Source organism: Sturnus vulgaris, chromosome Z (genome assembly GCF_052056855.1).
Source record: "Sturnus vulgaris isolate bStuVul1 chromosome Z, bStuVul1.hap1, whole genome shotgun sequence".
NCBI classification, from domain to species: Eukaryota; Metazoa; Chordata; class Aves; order Passeriformes; family Sturnidae; genus Sturnus; species Sturnus vulgaris.
Window position 1 is genome coordinate 937,020 of NC_142283.1, and position 20,835 is coordinate 957,854.

At 38.9% G+C, this 20,835-nt stretch overlaps 1 protein-coding gene across 4 annotated transcripts in view; it reads right to left on the minus strand.

The window, feature by feature from the left end:
• SSBP2 (single stranded DNA binding protein 2) overlaps positions 1–20,835 on the minus strand; it is a 123,305-nt gene that overhangs the window by 8,883 nt on the left and 93,587 nt on the right. For 2 of the 4 annotated variants that reach the window (XM_014886514.2, XM_014886516.2), the window contains 7 exons: positions 11,453–11,512; positions 9,770–9,836; positions 9,538–9,608; positions 7,397–7,464; positions 3,339–3,387; positions 2,303–2,338; positions 371–425 (listed from right to left, as the gene is read on the minus strand). In XM_014886514.2, coding sequence (XP_014742000.1) covers positions 371–425; positions 2,303–2,338; positions 3,339–3,387; positions 7,397–7,464; positions 9,538–9,608; positions 9,770–9,836; positions 11,453–11,512 — 406 coding nt within the window. Of the gene's footprint in view, positions 1–370; positions 426–2,302; positions 2,339–3,338; positions 3,388–7,396; positions 7,489–9,537; positions 9,609–9,769; positions 9,837–11,452; positions 11,513–20,835 lie in introns of all 4 variants that reach the window. The other 2 variants (XM_088157327.1, XM_088157328.1) reach the window with 1 other exon arrangement.

The following is a 20,835-nucleotide window of genomic DNA, read 5'->3' on the forward strand; positions in this document are numbered from 1 at the left end:
CCAATTTCTAAGTGTTTTCATGCCTTGGAAAACAGAACTTATCAAAATATCTTTACCTTAGGTTGCCTTTTTTAATTTGTTCATTTTAAAGGGGTTTTACTTGTTTTGGTTTTCATTTTTATTTGTATTTATTTAAATCCCTGGAATTGTATTCAATGAAGTTATTATACTTATTATAGCAGTAGGTTTCTATGACCAGTTAGGAAACTTCCCTACCCGCCTGTGCTGGAGAAGTGAGCAAATAGGGAAAAAAAACTGATACAGAAAATATAGACCAAATAAATTAGTTAGCTGACTCTTTATTAAAAAATAATTAGCATACTTCCTAAGATCCCTTATAATTTTGTTATTTCCTAGTACATTTCAGTACCTGCAGGACTAGGCATGATGGGTGTTCCTGGTGGCCCTCCACCTCCTGGAGGACCCTGGGGAGAGCAGAAATTGTCAGTTAGCATGAATTAAAAGGCTAAAAAATACCTAAAGCAGACACACAAAAACCGCCCCCACATCAAGGAACATAATTTTTTTTTTTTTTTTTTAAAGTTTTGGGTATTTCCATATCACGAATCTGACCAAGACTAAGAAACACAAAATGCTCTGGCTGTTAAACACGAGTTTAAGGATTCTTTAAGATTTCTCCAGGAATTTTATTCTAATCATCCTAATCCTTTAGTAAAAACAGAAACATAGTATCTTGTTTCCTACGTTTGTTGAAACCTTTGAGGTAGTATGAAAAACTACCAATTTTCACTTTGGTAAAAATGCCTACATCAATCAAAGTCAATAAATACTGACTTTCCAAAATCAAACATACATTGAGTGCTAGTAATAATTATTATTTTCATTGCCACATGACTATTACTGCACTTTATCTCTTTTGTTATGATTTAAAACAGGAGATACTCTGTTTCAGACAGGGAAGCATTTTCAGTGGCAGTGATTACAAGGGTCTGGTTGTTCTGTCTGCTTACAGGATATCTATCCACATACTTTTTCCTATAAACTTTCATCCACAAATTTATACCCACATTTCATTCATCCCATATGACTCCCTAGGCCTCACAGGCTCTCCATATACATTTTATCCATATACCTGTGTACTAAGCTCACCTACTTGATTGCTTTTAAAAGCTCTCTCTGCATATTATTCAACATCACATAAAGACAGGCAGGAACAACTAAACGATAATTTATGAGAAAAGTTACTTGTCTTCATTAACTTTTGCATCTCTTTTAAAATTTGATTTTTCTCTCATTGTGTTTTTTCTTGTCTTACAGAGTTTCTTGGTATCAACTATTTTCACTCCAAGAATATTTATTATACATATTTGTTTATGTATAAAGAGTATATATTTGTATATTTATACATATTATATATACTTATATATTACTAGATAAGTTTATGTGTTAGTATATATTAATATATTATGTATAGATTAATTTTATTAGGTTCTCAAAGTGAGTAATTCCAGTAATTACAAATCTTTTCACAAAAGAAGTCTTTTAGGAACTCTCCAGCCCAACCTTCATCCCCAAACATTTGCTCTCTGTGAAGTCAAATATTCCCAAAATGTTCATATTCCCAGAATGTAGCAAACCCACAAAACCCCCTCCAAACAGAAAGGTCTCTTAAGTTCTGCCTTGAAATAACTGATTTGGACACAGCAAATCTTGTCTATTTCCACTAAGCTGTGACAAAACAAGGCCTGTAGTTACAGACACTTGCAAGAATCATTACCTTTCCACAGCTAATTGTCTAAATAAAGGACTAAATAAATTGTTTTTAATTATAAAATCCTCTCCTCTCAATCTGTGACACCAGCCCTGTGCACGTCAAAAAAGCAGACCAAACAATCTGCCTTAGGAGAGCTCCTCAGCTATACAAATAACCTGAGTGCAACAGCAACACCAACGACAATAAAGAATCTAAAATAATAAACAAAGTTAATCTATAGTGACAAAGACAAAACCCAGCACTACAGATAAACTTTTTTCCTGCAGAAGTTCAGAAGCTCTCACACAACGTTGTTTCTCTGAGAAAGCCAAGGGGCTTTTTGTCCTTCATTACCGCAGACAATACATTGTATTAGGAACATAAATGTTTTCCGAGGGCAATTTGGATCAGGCTGACAATGGTCCTGGTGATGAACACCCACATCTGCACCAGAGGTGGCTGGGGCACCTCGGAGCAGGCCAGATGTGCAGCGCCCAGCCAGCACAGGGGCTTCCCCCAACATCTGGGCTGCTGTTGCTCTGCCCAGATGAGAGGAGATGCCCAGTGAACACACACAAAGGCACTCACCACGTAGTTGCCAGGAGAGGCCGAGGAGTAAGGTATCTGTAACACCAACAGAAAAAAAACCCGTGATTCCCTCTGTGGAAATGGAGGTGGAGTGGGCTCCAGGCAGCTCACTGCTCACTCAATGTAAGGGAACTAAAGACACAGCTAAAATCATGGGGGAAACGCCTCTGCCGGCAAAGTAAACACCTCTTTTCAGCAATTCTAAAATATCGACTGTAAAAATAATAACGTGTTAAGGTATAAGATTATTAAGGCAATGTAGTTTGTAAGGTCTATGAACTCAGGCAGGACATACTTGCATTGCAGTGCACAGGACTTCAGAGTCAGCCAAGCATGCACTGAATTTGCATGTTATTTTGCATGCTATTTTGATTACAATCTTCACCATAAAAGGAAAAGAAGCTACCACATCTTTCACCTTAGGAGGTACTGGTATTTATTTTCAATTTTTATTTATTTATTTATTTATTTAAGTACACTGTGCAGAGAAATCCTGTGAATAATCTGGTTTTCTTCTCTGTTACTGCCTTTGCTGTTATTCCCTCCAAAGGAATACAGGCCAGGGCTGTTCTGGGAGCAGGAACTGTACTGACAAACACAAATGTCTCTACAGACAACTTTTCAGCCAAATGATTGTTACAAATAAATCTGCTTCTGAACTTGCCAATTGACTTCAGGAACTGAAAAGACTTTAACGATCAGTTTAAAAATATCCATATTAATCAAAAGAAAACTGAAGAAGAATTTCACTAATAGAATTAAAAAGTCAAAATTGAGAAAACCAGGATGAACTGTTTAGGAGGGCAAGCCAGACCCACCTTATCCATCTGCAAGTGCCAAAAATGGACATTTTAAAACTAATGATATATGATCCCAGAATGAAAATGAAGATTTTCTGCTTTCTGGAGAAATACCAGACACTGCTGCTCATGCAGGATCCCAGGACAGCCTTTATGTTACGACAGTGCAGGGCCTGGCATGAAGATACTTCCCTAAATACAGGAAGATGTCAAATATATTGGTAATGTTTACTTACAGAATTGGCATTGGTTGGGTTTGGCCAAGGTCTACCACCCCCAGGACCCCTGAAACAGAAGAAGAATGATGAGGCACAGAACCATCCCCATCCTCTGACCAGCTCTGAGGAAAAAACCTGCATAACCTGTTTCCAGAGGAAGGAAATGGCTTTTTACAAACTAAAGTGTGTTTACAAACCATAAATACACCAAGTTACAATGCAAGACCAGAATTTTTGTTGTTGCACTTCTATTCAATCACTTGGTGAATTAATTTATTCACTACTCAGAAAATAAATTTAAGTCATAAAATAAATAAATGTTCAGCCATGAAACCAGTAATCTTGCTCACATAATGAAGCACATGCCTGAAGTACTGAGAATGCATTCATTTACTGTGGATCTAGAACACTGCAGTATAGTTGTGCAATTACCTAATAAATGTTTTGGGAACACTTAATTTATAAAAGCACCAGCCATACAAAATGTGTTGCTATGATCCCTGTATGGTGATGAGGATGATGATAATAATGACCATGATGATAACAACAACAGCCATGATAATAAATTTGATGTATTAAACCCAGAAAACCCTCAGGGGTTTTGCTGTTATTTTAAGTTTCTCACTCTCAGCTAAACCCAGAAAAATAGTTTGAGGGTGAGGCTTCATCTTTTAACAATCCAGAGGGGACTCGGACACAGCAGAGGTAAAATCTCCATGTTACAGTCACAATGTCTCAAACCCATAATTATTTCTAATTATTAATTTATATTGATTTCTAATAGCACCAAGAGCTCCTGTTTGTTTATAAACAAGACTGAATCATTTTTTGAAGGCCCTGACAACGGAGAGGCAGAGCAGATGACAGAACTTTCACATTTTCAATGGCATTTTGGCCTCATTAGCTGAAGAAAGGCAACATTAACCACTGCAGCTCACCAGGCATGGGAGAGAGACTTAGAGAGAAAGAATCACCCTTTATTAATGAGTTCTGGAAGTTTTCTAAGTCTTGCAGAAATAAGAACTACTAAGTGGATACACTGCCTGAGGGATTTAATATTGAACCTTATTTTTTTATTACATTGTTGATGAAACTATAAAGGAACTATCTCCAAAAAAAAAAAAAATCAACAGAAAATTTGTTTCCACTGCCTTTATTGTCAGAATGCTGGAAATCAAGAATGTTGATATGGTCTTTACTGCTTCATTCAATGAAAGACTGAGCAAGAAAATGCTCCTCAGGTGAAATATTCAGCAAGTTCTCCTCTGCTGATGATCACATGGAGAAATATTAACAGTTTGGTTTTTTTTTCCTCTTGTTGTTATTTTTTTTTATTTTTCATTGGTTTATTGGATCCTCTCTTTCAGAAAAATCTGTAATATTTGCAACAACACTTAAACCCCAAACCCTTGCACTCTTTTCTGCAAAATGTACTGACTCAGAGACACAACTGGGTTAAGCCACAGGAATATGGAAACTCAGAAATTTAGACTGAGACATGGGAACTCACCTTTCTTCTAAAAGCTGTTGAAATTTTCAGATTTATTGGACTGCTTTCAGTATAGACTTAGAAATCACTGCAGCAGATTCTGCTAGAAAGCCACATGGATTTTGTGGAGCCAAATGCTTATAAAACACATAAAAAACCCCCCAAATGGCTTTTTTCCCCCCCAATTCCATGCAAGCAGGTCTTTTGTCTTTTGTTAAATATTTATTTTGGAAGCGCCAACAAAGCCATTAAACATAACCATACAAGCACTGATTCCAAAATACTTCACAAAGTATTTGTTGGAATGACCAATTTTTTTAGAGTTTGTCCTGTAAGTGTCAATCTTGGCTTGAAAAAAGAAAAGTCTGAAATTTTAGTTTTCCAAGAGGCAAATATATTCCATCAGGAAATGAGATATCTAGACTCAAGTTTGTGAATTGAAGTTAAAAGACAAAATCACACCTTTTTCCTTCCTTTTTTTTTAAACCTGAGGCATGAGACTGAGATATTCTTAGTGCTAGAGACAGCACTGCAGGTCACACAGGGTGTTAAAAATCACCAGTGAAATGTAACACTGCTCCCTGAAATCTGCCTTTTTGTTCCAAAAACTGGCAGAAACATGAGATCTTCCTAAAAATGGCTGTGCCAAGTTCCAAACTGAGAAGCTTACAGCTAAAATGAAGTTATTCTGTGGAAGAGCACGGGTTGGGCATCAGCTGTGTCCGACAGAAATCTGATGGTGTCACTGATGACAAAGCAGGGAATTTACCCAGCGTTTGTGGATTGTATGGGCTGAAATGCTGCCTCAAGAGCTGCCATTTCTGACCACAAAGAAGGCTTTCTCACCCAGAAAAACGGTAACATTTTATTTGGCAGATAGTCTGCTCCTAACCAAAGCAGCTTCCCTCTGCACGTTCCAAGGAGGAGAAGCTGGATTTTAAACGGCAGCTGTTTCTGGGGAGCACACATTTCTGTATTTGACACTGCCAAAAATCCAAGAAAAAGAAGAACAGAACGCTGGAAAATTGTCAGGTAAAGAAAACAGTCAGGTATGAAGCGACAGCCTTCTGCAGAGTTGAAATGTGGTTTCCACAGGTGACCCACACTGCTGTTCCTGCACTGGGATAAAGGGTGAGGGGACAAATTTGGGTCCATCCTCTGCCACTGCCCCCAGCCCTGACTCTGAGCCCTCACTGCAACTCCAGAGACAGCAGGAAACGGACAGTAGGAAAACACCCTCATGTCCTGAAAATACAATTCAAAGAATCTCAACTCAGAGCAACCCTTTTGATAAAATGTGCTTATGAAGCCCAGCAGCATTAGTACTTCATCTTCTCTCTTTCTACTAGGCCGGGAAATCTTTCTGTCACCCAGGAAACTCTTTTCTTATTTTTCCTGTGCAAACTCTCATTTGTGTGAATAAATAGTTTCCAAATATCTTATCTATCTCTCAATTTTACTTCTGGAAAGTTAATTTCCTTTTTTTTGTAATTCAGCCTTCTGCTGTATAAAACCTCTACAGTGCTTATACTAGACTCACACTGAATTTCAAATGTCTAAATATTTTTCCACATCAATTTAATTGAAAAACATAAATTCCTAGCCTCAGGAAGGCTCCTAGAATTGTCTTTAAATCCCCATATGTGATGTCCATGACAGAGCAGCACACAACTTCAGATTTTTATTTATTTGCTTCAAGAATTCAATGTATGTCTGGAAATCTAAACCACTTAGAGCTAGGGTGGATTTTTAAAATTACATTATGTCTTTCTGTACCCCTTTGACTTCTTCAGGGCGATAACTTTTTTACTTGAAATTAAAATTGTCATTTCTTATTTACATTTTCTATAGAAACTAGAATAAAAATGAGTATCTATGATATAATGAGAAGAACATACAGAAATCTTTACTGCCTTCTTAATGTTAGATCAGAAGTATTTCTGCACACTTAAAAAGGGGGTTGTTTTCAGGGATCCAAGGTGCAACACCCTGCCATGGCTAAATCCATGTCTGGAATAAATCTGAACTCAGATTATATCCATTTTTACCAGACCATTTTACAGACCCAGAAAAACACAGAAACACTGGCAAAAATACTCTCATATCTGTAAAGCTCCTCTATCTGTTTAGACTGGAAATAAATGTAGTCAAGGAAATAAGAACTGCAGGTTAGGAAGACTTTCAAATCAATTGTGTCTTTCTTTTTCTTATAAATAGTTCTAGACAGAGGCTATTTTGCTACAATTAACTACTGATTTATTTTGCAGAGAAAAAAATGTTCCTTGCAAGATATTTAGTAAGTAGAAATATACTATAAACTCATTTTTAAAACTATATAACAAGGATATATCAGTGATTATATTGACAAAATATTCCCAGTATTTGAAGGCTGATCTGTGAAAGAAACTGAGCATTTGTACAGACTTGTTAGGACAGCTGAGACTCCTGTCAGAATGTGGGTTCACATCTTAAAATGGCATTTACTGGTCATCAAAGCATGCTCTCCTTGCCTTTTCTATCCCAACTGCTCCTTCTGCAATGCAATAATGGCATTTTCTAGGTACAGTAGGATTGATGTTGTGCTTACATGTTCATCCCAGGCATCCCCGGGCCACCTAAAGCGTTCAGAGGGGGTCTCATGGCACCTCCATAGTTCTGCAACGACAACCAAGGGTCAGACTACCACAAAACAAAAAAACAAAACCAAAGAGGAGGGGGAAAGAAAGGACAGCAGGTTAATGACATCCCTGTGCAACTGCTGCCAGGACAGGCCATGCCATTCATGCTTTCAGGCTTCCCTGACTGGTGACTAAAAAATGGCATCATTAACCCCAAGGAGAAACAGTACAAACAACAGGAATTGGCTAAGAATGGTTAACATGGTTTCAGGGGGGATTTTATTATTTACACATATTGAGCTCAAGTTAATGGCCAACAAGGGTCAGGTTTTATAATGAATTCCACTTCTAAACCAAGGCAATTAAACATCAGAACCCCCTACAAAAGATTCTGAGATATCAAATGGTATTATTTCTACCTTGATTTCATTACATTTGTATAAAATTAAACCACATTATATAAGTTTTCTAATGCAGCATTATATTTCTCTTTCCATTATTGAATTCTAATAAATCACAGAATCCCAGGATGCGACCTTAAAGCCCACCCTTGGCAGGGACACTTTCCACTATCCCAGGTCTGTAATAATCAAAATGAACAGTATTTAATATTGTAATCAATGTCCTAGCAATGCTAACAAATTCCCAGCACCCATAAAATGTGAGTTTATGCCCTGCTATCATGACCAAAGTTTGACTGCACTACTTACACAAAAAAATAAATTACACTTGTTTTTGTTCAGTGGAATAGAAGCAGAACAATCTGTCTCACCTGACCATCTAACTTCCAACAGTAATTACTGCTAATCCTAAGCAGATGTACTCCTTTGCCCTAAATAACAGCACTGCCATTAGGGCCACCCATACAGATGTCCTTCCAGAGCAGTTATGCTCTCTGCAGAGCCTGGTGGCCCAGGTATTTGGTGATCCAATTTTGGAGTTATTTGTGAATTTAAATTTTCTGGACTTAAATTTTGTGTAGGTTAGGATGTTGTGCACTAGAAAAAAAGAAGCTTACAAAAACGCTGGATCTTAAATGACAGCAAAAATGGAAAAATCATCCTCATAAAAAGTGGCATGAGGTTTGCCTGCTGTGTGACTAATGGTGCTGCATAAAGGATCAGCTCAATCTCATATGGCAGCACAGCAGAGCTTCTCTTTCCACCTCCAAAAATGGCAAATCCATTTCAGGGCCACGTAAAAAATAGAAAATATATTTAATAAAAAAATAGGAAATATATTTAATAATGTTTTGGTTGGCCACTCAGCAGAGGTTGTGAAGAGCTGCACAACTGGCCTTTGTCAAGAAGACCCAAAATTGCACAGTTGTGAACAGACTTGGAAGGCAAAGCCATTCAACCATTTAGAATTTAGTTGTTATTCAAACAAGAAGCCACCAGAGAGATTATCTGAAAGGGAAAAGCAAAAATGCACAGTGTGGGCACAACGAGCACACTGTGAAACAAAACACGGGCAGCACCAGTGAGGAATACCAGCAGCCACGTGCTGCTCCCTGGCAGTGCTGGCAGAACACAGAGGAGCCTCCTGCACTGGGGTTCCAGGGGGAATTTGTGTTTGTCCCCTGCCCTGGAGCTCTGCTGGGATAAAGTCACACGGATGCTCGAGGTGGGCATGGGGACAAATGGCAACGTGGATGTCTCACTTTACACTAAAATCCCTGCTGCACACCCCAAAATTTGGGTCAGCAGTGGATGAAAGAAAACTTTACAGAATTTGGAGAGGTATTTTTGGCAAAGTTAGAGGGTATTAATGTTTTACTCCTAAACAGGATAATCAGTGAGGAGGAGGAGGAAACACCTACTCCACTTCTGGTGTCCCTTGCCTGTGTCAGTCTTTGATTACAATATACACTTTTCTAAAGAAAGCAAATGAGGGGATTCCTCTTTTAATTCCAAATATTAATGAAAATAACAGATTTTTCATTTCAATTTTGTACAGCTGCAACCCAGAATGGATTTTTTTTGTAAAATGGGAGGTTTGTTTGAAAAAGAGATTATGAAAACAAGTCCAGGGCATCTTTAAGCTAAGCAAAGACTGAGAATATACACTAAGTATATGTCACTAAGGATAACCCATCTGTAGAAAATACCTGTGGTCCTAATGGCACCATTCCCCTTGGAGGAGTCATCCTCTGCATCGGCCCACCCATGTTTGGATGACCTGCAAATAAAATATAGAATACATTATATTCATATAGGCAATACACAACTGATTCAATGATGCAAGACACAAGCACCTTCTACAGCGAGTATTAATGGATCATCTCTTTGTAATTAACAGAAAAGCAGGAAGGTGCTACCGTGGAGAGGTCCCACACTCACCCTGCTGCCGTGTGGGGTCCATCCCGCTGGGCAGGAGGGGCTGACTCCCCGGGACACCTCCGAGGGCCTGAGGCAGGGAAAACACAGCATCAAACCACAGAATGTCTTCAAATTCATGGTAAACACACAGCACACACGTTTCACTCCCAATTCCTGGATGTTTCCTCCGAGTCAAGAGTTAACATGCTTCTAAATCCTCACGTTAATCTGCCCTCTGGGTTTACTGAATTAGGTTTAAAGCTCATTTTTACAGGATTTTACCTGTAGCTGGGTCAAGCATAAGAACACTTTTATGAATGGATCTTTGTAGCTGATCCATGACGTGCTATTTAGCATTTCAAAGCACCATCACATTTTCAGTAAAAACATATTCTGAGTGAGCAGAATCTCAGAATGGTTTGGGTTGGAAAGGACCTTAAAGCCCATCTCCTTACAACCCCTCTGCCATGGGCAGGGACCCTTTCCACAATCCCAGGACCAAACTACCACCTAATCAAAATATGAGCCTTAAAGCTGCACAATAGGTTATTGCACACCCTGCCCATCACTGCTGCTAAAGCAGCAACTCGTGAACTTGGCATAATGTGAACGTAGCAAGAGCTGCAATCCACTGGGTTCTGTGATTATCTTCCACTCTGGACTGAACATATCACAGTGTGCAGACAAAAACACTCCTGAAACCAAACCTGCAGGCTGGCAGGGCTTCCAGCCACCACATCCCACCTGCCAGGATTCACTGAGCTCAGGCACAGAGGGTGTGAAACCCAAACACTTGGCTCAGAGGCTCAGACACCTCTGCCTAAGATAGTATTGGGAAGTGCAAAAACCAGGAATGCACTGAGTTACAGCAGTAAAAAGTTATCAAATATGAAGTGCAGTACTAATGGCACTGCACAGGCGATCACTTCATCAAGGTTAATTAAGTTCCCCTCTGCCTGGTGAGAAAGTAGCCCTGGTACAAGTAACTTAATCTGATCCCAAACATCACCAGGTAGAGCAATACCTGGAGAAGTCTTGCCACCTGATACATCCAGCTCACTGAAATTTAGATTTCATACCTTCTGGTGACAGTATGCCAGAAGTATCAACAAATTTGTTGAAACTGTGTTACAAAAATACAAAAAATAGGCAGAAATGGGGCTGTAGTATAGTGTGACAATAGAAAGGCAGCCCTGGAAGCCAAAGCTGAACCAAACTACCTATTCCATTTATCCTTTCTACCTTTCCCAATATTGTAAATGACCTAGTTTTCCTCTCAGAGCTCTGCTGATGTTTTTTTGTCTGCTTGTCTTTAACTTTTCATCTGCTGACAACTCTTTCTCCTCCTCTATCTGCACTATGGAGAAGTTGAAAACACAAATGTTCTCTACTTCCAGAACCCTCTTCTCACAGATGGACCAAAAAAGGTCCCTGCTGACGAACAGCAGCTCATTACTCATCCTTGTCTCCTGGCATTGCACATCCTTTGATGGAGATGAGAGAAAATCGAGAATTCAGTGCTTTTAGAAAGTGCTCACAGTGTCTGTAGGAGCCACAGAGCACTGTTTCTCACCAATAACCCCCATATTTACTGTGAAATAAATATAATTTGTATGTCCAGCAGAGATGGGCAGAGACTGATGATGCATTTGACACAGAATTGAGTAACACAGGGATGGAACCCTCACCCTGGGCCAGCCTTACCTGGTTGGGTATTCTGAGAGGTGGCCTTGGACCTCCAGGGTACCGGGGCGACATGAAAGGCTGCAGGGACAAAAAGGAACACTGCTGAATAATCCAAATGCCACCCTCACACCCATCCAGCCTGAACACTGCTAACAATGCTTAGCGGAATTACAGAAATTCAGAGGTTCGCAGCCAAAAAATGATTTAATGTTTTGTTTCAGTGCTTACAAGTGCAAAATATAGAAAACTTAATAGTGAGGAATAAACCATAATCAGACATCTGTACTTTACACTGGAAAAGGGGGAAAGATAGGAACCGAGCAATAGAAAACAAAAATTTTCTTGGGAGAGTTCAGAGGTAAGGAAAGATTGAAATAATACACAAACACCTTTCATTCATTTTTTCATACGAATAAAAAGCAAACAAAATTTAACCTGCAGGGGCACAGATTCCCAGTTCATGATGCAAATATTTAGAATTTTGCTGTTCTCAGTTGCCATGTCTATTCGGTGCTGCACTCCTGCCATCCCTCCCTGCTCACACACTGGATCTCCTCTCTCACACCTCAATTTATCCCCAAATCTGGCACACCATCCACACCTTGTGAGGCTCTGGTGGCTCTTGGCTACTCCTGAGCTTCCTCACAGCCCACAGATAAGGCTGATAATTGAGTGGTACTGGAGCAAAAACATTTAACTTTTCTGTTCATCCCACCCCGAAGTGTGGCAATAGCCTAGAAATCTAAGAAGATGAGTGGCAAATTGACAGGAAAAAGGCACAAATATCTGACTAAACAGAAGATGAAGAGGATGGCTTTGGCAAGCAGGAGTACCTACAGCTCCAGAAGAAAATGAAGAGATAAAAGTATGCTGTGACTGAGCACAGGGACAAAAAGACTGATTTAGACTAGCAATAGCAAGCGGAGAAACTGCAATTATTTTACCAATAATTACTACTGGAATTTTTCCTATGATCTTACATCAAAAAATTAATGAAACCTTTCACATCCTGGCATCAGATGAAAGCTGAAATAATGTAACCTACATAAACACACACTCAAAGCAGTGCTAGAAAGCAATTTAAAGTACAGAGGGTTTACAAACTGGAGAAGAAAGTTCAATAACAATTGTGAATAGATTAATAAAAAGATACTTGAAATGATGTGCTATAGAAGAGGGAGGCTCCTTTGTGCACTGTCTGATGGTGAGAACCTCTGATAAGAAAGAGAAAGGGCTGTGCATGTGGCCAGGCCCTGGTGAAACAGCAGAAGTGTCAGGAAATTAGAATTTCAACCATTTCCACAAAGGTCAACCAAGTGCAGCCACTCCAGTGAGGACGCTGGGTTTGACTTGTCTCCTCCAGCAAACCAAACTCAACTTTATTTACAGCTGTGCAGCTCAAGGACATGGAAATCTGAACTGTCTCTCAATTCAGTCATGTCTTAAGCGCAGAAACAGCATACTAATATTATGTAATAGTAATTAAAAATAGGAATAAAAAACCTGCTCCTTCCAAGCTTACAAGGCTTATATACTTAAATATTAATGTACCTATGTATTCCCCTTACAGCCAAGTGGAACTGCAACCAGTGACAAGCAGATTTCAAGTAATTCCTATGGTTTGGTTTACCACAAAAATGTTACCATTACAAACTTAAATATTCTCATTTTTCTGTCAGTGACTGAACTTCTCCCTCTCCAGTAGCTGTATATTGTTTATCCACAAAAAGGTTCCACCAAGATGCTTCAAGACAACAAAGAAATTCTGTCCTACATTTTAATGAAAATATATTAAATACTCTCAGCTTTTCATGACAGTGGGATCAGTTTTAAAGTCCCCCCACACATTATTGAGCACCAGATTCTGAAAGACACAAACTCAAGCAGCAGAAACTTTATGCCACGTGTTTATTCACCACTTCCCTTGTCATTTCCAGAATACCTGACATTTAGTTTTTGAACTAGTTTTACTTGTATTTTCTAGTTTTTTTTTTTTAATTAGGAATTGCTGGACTTCCATTTCTTATAGCACACATCCCTTTCTCCTCGACTTCTTGGCAATTTCTTCTTCCCCTTCTCCTGCAGCACAAACACCCCTGGAATGTACTGTGCTCAGAATACCAGTACTAAATTAAAACCAGTGCACACAGACCTTGCACTGGTCACTCAGATCTTGTTTCTGAAGGTGAAAATGAAACGTTTGCACGCTGAAGACTTGGATTTCTGCCTGACTCAGCCCTGTGTAACTCAAAATTCAGCATTTTAAATGCACCTTAAACGGATGTTCACACTGAATTTTCAGGAGGACAGACTCCTTATTTGTCTTGGAGTTAAACTAAGCTGGAAAAATATTCAATAATGCAGCAGGCAACTTTAGCTGTGGGGTAGGAAGAAGACAAAGGGGCTAAAAACTTCTCCAATGGAGTTCAAGAACTGGCAGACAGGATAAGGTGTTCAGAAAAGTAGAAAAAAACCACTTCTGACAAACAAACAAAAACCCAAGCCCAATAACAATAAACAAAACAAAAACATCAAAAAACAACAATCTCTCCCAAAAACCCAAACAAAAACCCCCAACCAAAGGAAAAATAAGCAAAAAACCCAAAAAACCCCAAACCAAGCAACCAACCAACACAAAACAAAAAACCACAACAAAACCAAAAACAAAAACCAAAAAACCCCCCAAACCAATCAAACAAAAAGAACCCCAACAAACCAAAGGACACATAAAAGACCCAACCCAATTAAACAAAACAATCCACACCAAGAAAATCAAGCCTCCTCCAAAATCCCTCAAAACTAAAACCAAGAAACCAGACGAAAACAAGCAGCCACAAAAAAAGAGGGAAAAACCCCAACCTCAAAACAAATCTCAACCAAACCCAACCAAACAACCAATCAAATAAAACCCCCCAAAATTAATAGAACACAATAACAGGCAAGCAAGCCAGATCTAAGCCACTGCTGAGATAGAGATGCCACCAACATCTGTTGACAGCAAGACATTGTAATTCCTACACACAGGTGTGAATTTCACTGATTTGGCATCACAAAAAGTGTCCTGAAGGCTGCCATCCTGCAGCTGACAGCAAGGGAACAGGAACCTCCCACTAAACTGAGTGAAAAAGAAGCCAGAAAGGAAAAACTTCGTGTAGTCACTTCAGAATATTTATATGTACCAACTCACAGTGAAAGTTAAAAAAAAAAAAAAAAAAAAAAAAAAAAAAAAAAAAAAAAAAAAAAGCCCAGAAACCTAAAAGGAGGAAAATATTAGAATACCAGAATAATAGAGATGACACAAAATAAAATCAAGATGTGAAATGTTAAATAAGCTTCCTGCTCTTGCAGCAACATTTCGTGCTGAATTGCTGAAAGCACTTTAAAGAAAGGCAAATTCAGGAACTTGAACACTGGTAACAGAAGTTGTAGCACGTTTTTGTTTTCTCTCTGCTCAAGAATATCCCAGCTGTGTATGGGGAGAGCAAAGGGAATCTCACAACCTGAGTGTTTAATGCAGGTCTGAGAGATGTGTGTGCTGGGCAACATCAAAATCTTGCAAAGTTATATTTTTCTTAGTTCTCAACACAACAGAAAACAAGTTTCTCAGTGGGAAAGTCTTGAGAGAGCAATGTTGAAGGACAACGGCCTCACTGCCTACATTTTGGTGCTAGAAACTGTGATTTTACAGAAATTATCCACCAGGAAGCTGATGTCATAAAGGCACAGAGGCTGGGCTATTTCTCTGCCAGTCATGCAGCTCTCACTCTCTTTTTCAGTTGTTCAGAAGACTCTAAAATATGATGTGGATTAGTTTCCACTTCCACCTAATAGTGGTGAAATAAGGAATTCAGAAGGTGGTGTTCTACTAAGCATGACACACTTCCATAAATCTATTGTTTCTTTAAATTTACTTCCCTTCCAAAAGCTGGGAGTGTAATGCACTTCCTTCCAGATACGGTTTCTTGCACTGTCATTTTTATCCTGTTTTTCCTCACACCTTTACATTTATCAATCACGTTTTGTCTCACATAAATTTCCAAAATTTACAATAATCCACAGCCCAGAGAAGTAATCCTGAATATTTCAATTCCTGTTGAGACTTAATTCACTGTAAATATATTGACCTCAAATTAAAAATCACATGGTGAGACACAGCTTCAACACTTGGCGTGGAGAAGGACTGAAATGGCAATAATTGATTTTCCTAACTCAGCCACCTACAGCACAAACATAAACACCACTTTTCCTAGCAGCTGAAAATGGAACCACAGACCTTATTTGTACACACTATAAGTGATCTTAAATTAATTGTGCTGCTACTTGAGGTGCAAGTAGTGGAAAACAGTTCAAGCTGCAAGACACAAAGGCACATCTCCTCTGTTAATTCTGAAAATGACCCAATCTTTCCATCTATCCACTTAAAAGTTCTAAATGATCATAAGTGAAACAAACCAAGAATCTTTGTTCTCCTCTCTGTTTAAAAATCAGTTGCCAAGTTACCCATTCTGTAAAATATAATTTATCTTCACCTTTTTTTGTTTTCAAACTCTACTCTGGGCTAAAAGGTTTGGCATCACTTACTGTTAGGATTAGTATCCAAATTAGAAAATATAAGACTGCTGGCCTTTTTATTTCATTTTCCTATAGGGTAAATAATATTTTAATGTATCTCTTTAAGACTCCTCTGTTTTAGGAAATGCTCCAGAGGTGTTTTACACTGACATCTCCCATTCCCAAACCAAAGGGGGTTTGCCCTCCTAGGAGGACCATGGGGAACCATTAAATATGTGTGAATTGAATTTATCCAAGTTACCCTGCAATTCACTTTTCACTTCATTGTTTTTCATTTTTCAGTTTCCTCTGTGACAATTTTTTTTGTGGCATCTCCCTCAGCAGTAACAAATCATCCAAGTTTCAGGACACCCTTCATTAACACATTTTAGTTTTAACCGGGACTAAACCTGAAATGATTTTTTTTTGCTGAAGTATTTCAGAGATTAAATTTGGGTTTACAGTGAACTTCTTGCAGTCTACCAGTGCAGTGCAAACCAAACCAGCTGATTTTATCTATGTTATTTTACATAAAAACGTGTTATTCTCAGCACTGAGAGAGGATTTCTTTCTACACTGGCTTTTCCTGATGACCAAACTCGCTTACATGAGTAAGTTCTCCTCTATGCTTCAGAAAAAGATCCCTAAAAAAGAATTCCTGTATTTAAGGTTTTCTAAGAGCAGACTGACAACTTAAAAATAGCAACAGTAAGAGGTCTGATTTCATTCAGAATACAGAGCAAAATATTTTTTTCCCTAAATTGATGAGCTCCTTCCACATCCAGAATTCCAAGTTACAGCAATACCAGCTTTTAGAATAAATTCCATGTTTTATCCCTGGTCAAGGAACTCCATATGGAAGGACACTGCAACACACACCTTGGCTGGTGTAGAAAAATGAAAAAATGATTCCGTGCTTAAAAAAGACAAAGAAACAAACAAAAACAACCAGAAATCCCCAAACAAAATCTTTGGTCCCCAGCTAAACACTTGTCTGAGATGCTGAAAGCCAGGTCTGCTTTGAGATGATCTGTAGGAATTGCACTGTTATTACATCTGTGTCACTTTGTGGAGAACATCATTATCTGAAGCTCAAGATCTCAAAATTGGGAGAAAAAGTTGCTAAGTTCTGCAGATGATAGTTAAAAGAATTTTTGAAAGAATTTCCAATTTTATAAGAAGTATTACTTGTATGAATCTTAAACCAAGTAAATAGTTTTTAACATTAATTTTATTAAATGCAAATAGAAAGGAAAACTGAGTATTTCAAACATGACAGCCAGAACATCCAAGATGTATCACCGTAAAAACCCCCCAAATTAAAAATCCCTGCATTTTTAGAATTTACACATCACCCAGACAGATGACTGAAAATATTTTCCCCAGATAAACCAGATTATGATACATGGCTGATTGTTTGGAACAACTGATTAACTCCTCAAGCTGAGCAGTTTTAATTTGTTCCAAAAGTTACGAGCAGTAAAAGCATTGCCACAGCTGCAGGTTGGGATTATTGAGGCCAGCGGATCCTGCACAACTTTACTTTTTAGGAGTTGACTTTATTGCTGGTATTTAGGGAAAGAAACTCAAACAGCAGAAAAACACAAACTACTTATAAATCTTTCTAGATGGTAATACCCTCTCACATAGCGCAACAAGTCAAAATAATTTTAACAAATGGACTATTTTAAAATGCAGTGTGATAGTGCTGAGGACAAAAATGCACATATGCCAATTCTGCCAAGATTTATATGCTATATAATTTCACGAATTTGAGTCTTCCCAGACTGCTCTACTGGGGTGGGTGCATGGACAAACCACGGCGATTCCAAAAATACAATGCAGTTCTTCCTACCAACACGAATTATATAAACTCCGAGGGAAAAAGATCCTCTTTAAAATCTTGTTTTCAAAGTTTCCCAGGGCTACCAAAGCTGCTATTCTTTGCTCACAAGCTGCATGTGCAGCTCTGGTGACGTTCCATTCTTCCATCACCGTGTTTTCCCAATCCAGGATGGCTCTCTGGCAATTCCCTGCTCAGATTCTTCACCTTTCCACTCCTTCCCCTGCCACTGCCCCACTGCTGCACTGCAGTCGAGGCTGGGAGTGAACGTGTGCCAACTCCAGCTAATTCTGCCCTTCTGTTACAGTGTGTGGCTATCTCGGTTTTACAGAAAAGTTACTTCTGCACAAATGGGGAACACAGGAGGAGGATCAGCACTGGGAGGTGGGTGATGGATCCTGGGACAGATAATGGGGTGTGGCTGCTGGGAGGGGGGAGATAAAATATGGAGAAACTCTGGAAAAGCAGGAAACTGTGTGAGCATTAAGGGGAGAGCTGAAAGAGTTCAAAGGGGTTTAAAAATAAACAAAATGTTTTTAGACTGACAGGAGATACCAGTGCTGGTTCTGCACCAGTATCAGGCTCCAGCTGTGCCATTCCACAGCTGGAACTGGGATTCCTCATTCCCTGCACAAATTACAATCCCCAGACCACAATTCACACCAAAATGGCTTTAAAGAGGTGCTGGGGATTCCTCCCTCCTTATCTTCCTTCCTTTAACTGCTTTAACCAAATACTGCATTTACTGTGTCTGGAATACAAACTCTATTCTCCAACAATATGTCATGCCATGACTCTACTGTAAACATGGTGAATATTAACTATGAACTAAAACAGTACATTATAGAAATGCTTTACAGCCTTACAATGAACCTTACAAATCCATTTTCTTTTTGTGTAAGTAGTTTTCACCATTTCTGCTTCAAAATGCAGGAGATGCATGATACTAATTTTCAATTTCCTGACTTTGCTTATTCTCACTTAACTAAGTGGTAAACTTTAATTTATTTTATTTACATATGGTAGATACATATTTGTTATATATTCATATATAACCAATATAAATGTTCATGTATGCATATATATTTTTATATATATTTTTTCCTGCCTAGCATTACTATTTGGAGATAAATATTTATATAGGCAAGAAAATGAAGTCCTGCTTGCTCATGTGCTTTACTATAATAATGCTCTCCTGAAGCATTAGGTCAGCTCTACTATGGCAAACAAGGCTAAAAATAATATTTGAGAATAATATGGGTTGAGCTGAAATGAGCACGAGCAGCTGCCACTAGATGGCAAGGCAGGCTCACATTTGCAGGGCTGGGTTTGGGCTGGGTTTTTTTTCCCCCTTTATATAAGAGGAATATGTAACATTTGTATTTCAAACATGGTGTCGACACTTCTCTCCCATGCCATTCCAAGTTTATCTGGTGATCTGAGGTTGGTGAACGAAGCCAGGCACTTGAAAAGCCCTTTAGAAAACACAGGCACCACGGAAATAATGTTTAGTGGTAAGCTGAAGAGATTTTTAACAAATGTGCTGAAAAAAGTAATGTGCTTAAAAGAAAGAGCGCTTCACTTATGTGTGAAAAGGTAAAGACAAGTGTTAGAATTTGACTTTTAACAGAATTACCAAATTAAACAAGTGAACTGTCAATTGTAAAACAACCTGCTTCCCCTACAGCTCCCAGCAGTCTCTCAGGTGAGTGCCTCTAAAGCCAGCCACTCTCCTCACACAGCCAAACCTCTGGGCAGCCACGGAGCAGAGCAGCTGGGGTTTAATTAAACACACATTTCAATGTTTCTCCTAATTGCAGTGCACGGGCAGCAGCCAGGGTCACACTCTGGGCAGTGCTGGGTGTCAGTGACTTGGAGAACTACAGCTGGGGGGGGAACAAGAGGGGCTTTAAGGTCCCTTCCAAACCATCCATTTAAACTCTGAGCTTAAAACAGAAAGGAGTGTGGAGTGATAAAACTGGACATTTAACTAAAAGGCAAATAAAATCCTGTCAAATCAACAGTCTACATTCTGTTTAAAAATTCCCAACAACTCAATGAACGCATGCTCCCAAGCTTCCCTCTGGCCTCTGCTCATTTGCTTACTAGCACTGGGACTGTCTACAAGGATCAAGTAAATGGTCTGCAAAAACAGAAATGTAACATCTCTCACATTGTTTACGTGCCTTAAAATATTAGTGAAGAGAGGGATGGAAATGGTCCTCAGTACCTGAAGAGCAGCAGTTGCACCTGCAAGACTGGATGTGGAAACCTGAAATTCTGTGAATTCTATGACCTGAACCTCTTTGATCACAAGTGTAAGATTTAACTCACTGTAAATGAGTTAGTAAGAGCCTTGTGTAAAGCTGTGGCTGCTGACATTATATACATGCACTAACATTAGACCCAAAGGTAGTTCTTTGTTATGATCTTACTCAGTCTTTCAGCTGCTCACTTACTATGTCAGGGTCAGACACGGCTCCAGAACCAGGGACAAAGAGCAGATCACGCTGATATCTATGACTGGTCATATGAAGAAATTAACAAATGATGTGGATTAAAAATGTCTAAAAATGACATGTCCCAAATTACTTTATTTTATCATCACAGTAGCTAAGTGCTTTCCTCACACCTTAGCTCCATGTCCAGGATGTTATAGATGGGAAAACTGGAAAAGGATGAAGTTTCCAGACTCAGGTTAGGGCTGGTTGGGCATTTCAGACATGTATAAATAAAATCATCTCACCTCTACGCAATCTAGTATGGTTTCATGACTTCTGTTGCCCAAAGCAGCTGTTTGGGTTATATTATGTAGAGTTAAAGAGTCCTGTATGGCAGAACTGCTGTGCCCCACACATTCAAGTGCTGCTGCTAATGAATCAAGAGCAGGTTCAGTTTCTCTTTCGCACTGAGTTATTTCCAGAGTCCCACTGCTGCTCAGACTGAGAGAAGACGAGGACAAAAAGCATTTGTCTATGAATTTAAAGTTACATTCAAACACAAACAC